Below are 6246 nucleotides of genomic sequence, written 5' to 3'. Positions count from 1 at the left end.
GCCTCGCAGTAGCGGGCATAGAGCCGAATCCACGATTAGAGAGTATGCCGAATCAGCTGCCGGCGCCGGTAGCGGAGGCACTAAACCACAGACTAAACAGAGTAGCTGTCAGCTGTCACTGCACTGACAGTAGTGACAGCTGTTTAGATTTCTGCAATTTGTGCTTTGTATTGTATTTATTTATAAAATTTAAAATATTCTAATTAAAAAATAATAGCCGTCTTCCAGAATAGTATTATTGATCGAGAATGTTTCTAAATTGCTGATTCAAACATTTGGGTCGATGTGTTATTCATAATGGTAATTAAATATTTAATTATTATAGATTATTTTTTCATGTCTGTTCATTTAGTAATAAAATTGTAGTAACAGCAATGTTGCAGTGACGAAATCTACATTTATTAAAATTCAATAGTGCTAAAAAGTAATTTCAATTAGATAGCATAATTATAAAGTATGGTATTTTGTAGACCTTGAAAAAGAATATTAGCCTTCGTGTTACTTTATCAAGGCACAAAAAATTATCTATGTATAATTAATTTAAAATACATTTATGTAAGCCTATACTTACGCAATTCATACCTAGCCCTAACTATAAAAGAGTATTTTTAAAATTGTAACCCTAAAATATTCATGTTTTAGAATAGTAAGATATTAAACACAATCGCCAATGCCATTGACAGTAAAGAAGAAGTTAAGAAACGAATTGAAAATGGTAAATTAGTACTGCAGGAGTTACTTACATGCATTCAAAATTGCCAAAATAGATTTGGTGGAAAGTCAGAGTTGGCTACTGAAGACGACATTCGGTAAGTGCTTAGATTTATTATCAATCTTAGTCTTTAGTTTTTCTATACAATATCAATCAAATTAATTAATATATTTTTTTTATTACAGAATAGCTCAATTATGTGAAAAATGGGAAAGAGTGCTAAGCCATGGCATTAGGACGAATTTATCTAATTCAGCAATACATAACTTAGTGTCAGCTGGCTTAAACTTTACTTTCAATATAGTCAATGTTGGTAAGTCAATAATTTAATTCATTTACATCAATCAACATCTATGCAAGTAAATGATACAAAGAATTGTGAACATAATTAGAATGTGGTGTGTTTTATGTAAACCTGATAGTTTTATAAGAGGGTACAACAGCATTTGATTGATTGGATGATTTGGAAGTACAGCTAAAATGAAATAAATTAAATTCAACATTGCAAACAGGCCTTGTTGCATAGGATGCTCTTTTACTGAGCCAATTTATTTGTGTGTGTGTGAAACAATTGTTACATTTAACTTCTACCCACATCTGTTCTGATGCTCTTACTCTTACTCTCTATGAACTTACTGGAAATATTTTTGTTGTTTTATTGTGGAGGAATAAATCAAGATCTTAACTTAAACCTTTTAATTGCAGGGAATTCACTCTGGAGCTACACATGCTTGCATGTTACTAAGCATGAAAAAGAAAGGTTCAAAATATTAGCAAATATCAACACTCCTCTTGGATATTTTAGAGCATTCCTTCGTGCATCTTTAAATGAGAGATCTTTGGAAAGGTGAAATATGTGATTTTTTCAGTTTTTAAAGTGAGATTTTCTAATTTGTACAACTAATCAAACCTGAAAAGAGAGCAAAGCTGCAGATCATGACTCAACTGCTAACCCAGTGATTTCTAAATATGTATTTATATTATGTAAATAGAGTATAATATGTGCTTATCAGATTTAACAGGGTTCATAACAGTCAACAAATGATAATTTAAAAAAATATCACAATAAGTACAAATTTTAATTTTATTTACTGATAGATATCTTCAAAGCTGGATGTCGCATGGCCTTTTAATGGAATACTATGAAGATGGCGCCCTAGTTCGCGACACGGAGGCATCCAATCTGCTTCCTAATATGGCTTCAGGTAAATGACTTACAAACACTTCTCTACTGTTGTTTACTGTAGTAAAGTATTAAACATTAAAATAATATTTACATTGTTACAGGCTTATCTTCCATTTTATTCGCGTTATCAATTGACAGACCTGAATTGAATGAATCACAGCAAACAAACCAGATTAGCAGAGCGGAACATGTCATTCCATTGCCGACACCAGTGAAGTCTAGTAATATGAAACGGAGACCCTTACGCCAAGTAATATCTTTCGATAAAGCTGAACAACAAAAGAGCAATCTCAAAGAAAAAAGAAAGTCCTTGGGCCCCATTGACCAAGCCTCTGATACTTGGAAGAGTGCTCCAGCAACCTGTCTAAATTCACCTGATCCTAAAGAAAATACCCAAATTACTTGTAACAGTGATCCAACGAGTTCCGAATGTAAAACTGGTATTAGACATTTCTTCCCTGATAGTGTTAAAGGCATAGATAGCCCCTCACAAATCCTCTCTAAGCTATCAGAATGTGCTAAAGAGATTTTTACCTCTTCAAACAGTATTGAAACTAATAACGCTATGAAAGACGACCTATCAGAACTAAGCATAAACAATTTGAAAATATCAGAAAGTGACAGTGAAGAAGTTGCTGGTAGCATAGATGGCAGCACTTCATGCTTGGAGCTATGCTTCACTGAAGATGAGAGTGTACCTGAGGATAAAACTTTGAGTTCAGTTCTAGAATATAAGGAAAAGGAATGTCTCAATTTACAAATAAAGTGCAGTCAATTAGAGGTAGCAAGTAGGGAAAAAATACAAAAGTTGGAGAAAGTAGTTTTAGATTTGAGCAAGTGAGTCAGTATGAAATGAATAAGAATATACTATATTTATTAGCAATAATATATGATTAATATCTAAGTATATTAAACACTGTTTGTATAATACTGTAGAAACCCCAATTTTTTTTTCTTATTTTTACAGGGAAAATGATCGATTAAAAGATCAGTTAAGGAATTACATGTCAGCTGTAGAAATGGGAAAAGCTTTAAAAAGTGGGAGTGGCGACAGTGAAGAAGTGAGTCTGTATGAGAGAAAACTTGTTCAGGTATGTCTAGATTAAAATTATTTTAGTAAAATACAGTGGTTTACCTACACAGATGCCTTAAACCAAAATATAAATTCAGCATAGTAGTTGCTTGTTAGTTCAAGTTACATGCTATATTTTTCTAAAATAGTATGTTAAGTCTTATTTCTGTTGGGTCTAAATAAAGACTGGTATATAAATGCTTCGTGGCGCTAATTTCGTAATGTTGTCTCTATGCAATGAAGATTTAAATAAACAAACCTCAATGACTATTTTAAGTATTTTGTGTTTCTCGATAAAATTATTATAACGATTCTCCCAGGTGGCAGAAATGCACGCTGAACTCATGGAATTCAATCAGCACTTGCAGCGTCGATTGCAAGAGCTGGAGAGCACCGCTATGGAAGTACTGGACTACCCCGAGTCGAACGTTAAAGCTCACATTCCTACTGCATTTTTAGTTGGCAAGAAAACACATTCCTATCATGTTTACCAGGTACATTCAACAGCATCGATAGTATCGCTTGATAGCAGTTTCTTGTACCTTCATTATAAAAACAATTCCTAAATATAATTCATTTATAATGTTGAAAGTAAATGGTTGGTATTATTTTTAGATATTTCTCAAAGTGGGTCAAGAAGAGTGGAATGTATACCACAGATACGCGAAGTTTCACGAGCTTCACACTCAGCTGAAGAAATGTCATCCGGATATAGCAACATATAAATTCCCACCAAAGAAGACCTTGAGAAAACGAGTAAGCTATCTTAATTTTATACATGTTGATTTTCCAATTGTTTAGACGTTATCGATGCTTGAGCCTTACAAAGTCGTCCGATATTATTAAGACCTACATTTTGACTGGAGGCGATTCGTTTTTGTGTCTTTTTCTAGATTTTTATATCTTTTTCACTTTTCTACACCTGTAAAAGAGTCAAATAATATAATAATAATGAAGAAAATGGTCTGACCCTAATAAAATTCTCATTTTGAATTGTATCGATAGGTATAGGTTACACCTATAGCGCATAATCTGCGTCGGTACTAGCGATTGTAGAACGCTCCACGCCACAGGAACCGACTCAGTTGTGCGTTATAGATGTAGTTTGATGAACTTTTAGGAAATGACTTGTTGTACTTTCTCCACTTCAAAATAGATCTTCGTCATTGCGCCTGTAAATCGAACCCAAATTCTTAACTCGAAAAAGTTCCTACAACCCGAACAAGTTAACTGCGCACCTCGCTAGAATGCGACTCTCTCTCGCACTTACCCGCGTCGATGTGACGTCACGGCCGCCAGATGCGCAGTTAACTCGACCAGTAGGCTTAAGATGCGCGCCGCGATAAGCGGTTATCACGCCATTTTATCGATTTTGACGTCGATAAAAGTTATCACGGCGTAGTTTATCTGATTTTGAATTTTAGTTTCAGTCATAATATTGTACGATGTGGAAGTCATTGAGGGAGACCTATGTTAGCAGTGGACGTTCTGTGGCTGAAATGATGATGATGATAAAATTGAGTGAATATGTTATATTAGGATGCAGGGGTAGTGGAGCAGCGCCGCATCGCACTGCAAGCGTACCTGCGGCACGTCCTGCTGGTCCTACCAGAGCTTCGCGAGTGCACCAGCAGAGCGCAGCTCATCACGCTCCTGCCTTTCTTCGGGTTTGTACCCAACATTTATTTACACTTGTCGGAAACTGCAGCGTAGGATGTCAAAGGTAGCCAGAAGACGCTGGATGCAGGCCGCTACCAACCGGTCAAACTGGATGTCATTGGGGGAGGCCTGTAGCTGAAATGATGATAATGATGATTCATTTACACTGGTATTTTACGATTTTTTATGTACTGCTTGATATTTTTTACTGACCTGACACTATTAGAATGTTTTAAGGCTCGTCTTTATTTTTGATTTTGAACATGACCACAATTTTATAGTTCCTCTTTGTATAATTATATCTGTAGGATGGGATCTGTTTAACTTTTTAAAATACCGATTTATCTTTCCAGTATAACGGTAACCTCACAGCCAGAAAATATGTAGCTACAATAAAATTATTACGGGCATTTAAGAATGGATCATATCATACATTTAATAAAATATTATTTGCTGTGATGCACGATAATTATAATTAATTTTAGTAAAAAATGTATTTTTTCATTTACTTTGCAGAACCTCATCGACAACGAGAGAAAATGGATTTAGTCAGTCTATAAGCCGGCAGCAGTCTATTGATTCTGTTTCAACTTACGATGCACTATGATTATACTTTTCTAAAAACTATTTATACTGATAGTATTTGCAACCAGTACGAAGTAAAGGAACTACAATTATTCTACATACAATGAAACGGTCGGCAATAAAATAGAATTCAGAAATTCTGCGATGTAGTAATATGTAAAAAATAAAGATGAGAATTTTATAATTTTGTTATCAAAGTATAGAATAGTAATAATATTAATTAGAATCTAGGAAAGTTTGAATCTTATTTGTATTATTAATATTATTTAAATACCAGAGAAATGTATTGCCTCATCATTTTATTTATTAGTCTGTGATATTACAAGCTAGCTTTATTGTTTAAAACAAATACTTCCATATACAGGGTGTTAGGTAAATGGGTATATGAGCCGACACTAGCCCATGTTAACATGGCCATATAAATGGTATGGTGAAGTCAGAAATTTGATATCATCATTTTAATTTATTAAATTTTCATACAAAATAAATTTTATAAATTCCGACTTGTATGAAAATTAAAATAATTAAAATGAAGATATCAATTTTCTGACTTCACCATACCATTTATATGACCATGTTAACATGGGTTAGTGTCGGCTCATATACCCATTTACCTAACACCCTGTATAACAATGTTCAAGATACAAATGACACGATGTATTAATATGTTATTGGCTTTGGTGTAAGGTTTTATAAAACGTATTTTTTAATGTATCAAACATCTTCACAACGTCATATCACATTGTAGCCTTTAAAATTCATACAAATAATAATACAGTACATACTACGTAATTATAAAACTGTACAATGAACTAGTTTTAAAAACGTATTAAGAGTGAATATATTTTATTTAGATACATACCAAAAATAACAATTTATGAATATTATTTACCTACACTAATAAATGTACGAACATCAGTAGGTAAATAAATATAATTTTAAATTTAACTGGTTATTTCATTTCAATGCTTAACATTGCCTTGGAAAACTTCTAGATGAAGACAACATCACCAACAGCAGGTAGTGTCATCC

General features: G+C 33.5%; 1 protein-coding gene across 1 annotated transcript; it reads left to right on the top strand.

Annotated features, from left to right (window-relative positions):
- The first annotated feature begins 138 nt into the window (after nt 1-138).
- LOC135071806 (sorting nexin-29) lies at nt 139-6162 on the top strand. Its single transcript, XM_063965635.1, has 11 exons — nt 139-300; nt 643-809; nt 898-1025; nt 1418-1559; nt 1811-1917; nt 2000-2735; nt 2866-2989; nt 3291-3464; nt 3586-3726; nt 4510-4637; nt 5146-6162. The coding sequence occupies exons 1-11, from the start codon at nt 298-300 to the stop codon at nt 5234-5236; spliced, it is 1941 nt and encodes a 646-aa protein (XP_063821705.1). The 5' UTR covers nt 139-297; the 3' UTR covers nt 5237-6162.
- Nucleotides 6163-6246: the final 84 nt, after the last annotated feature.

The sequence above is a fragment of the Ostrinia nubilalis genome, chromosome 5, assembly GCF_963855985.1.
Source record: "Ostrinia nubilalis chromosome 5, ilOstNubi1.1, whole genome shotgun sequence".
NCBI classification, from domain to species: domain Eukaryota; kingdom Metazoa; phylum Arthropoda; class Insecta; order Lepidoptera; family Crambidae; genus Ostrinia; species Ostrinia nubilalis.
Note: the sequence above shows the minus strand (reverse complement) of the source record. Positions and strands in the feature narration are given on the sequence as shown.

Bases quoted from the DNA above. Each gene is read 5' to 3' on its own strand.
- LOC135071806 (XM_063965635.1), top strand. The intron at 2,736-2,865 runs GTGAGTCAGTAT...TTATTTTTACAG, and splicing joins GTAGTTTTAGATTTGAGCAA to GGAAAATGATCGATTAAAAG. The intron at 3,465-3,585 runs GTACATTCAACA...TATTATTTTTAG, and splicing joins ATTCCTATCATGTTTACCAG to ATATTTCTCAAAGTGGGTCA.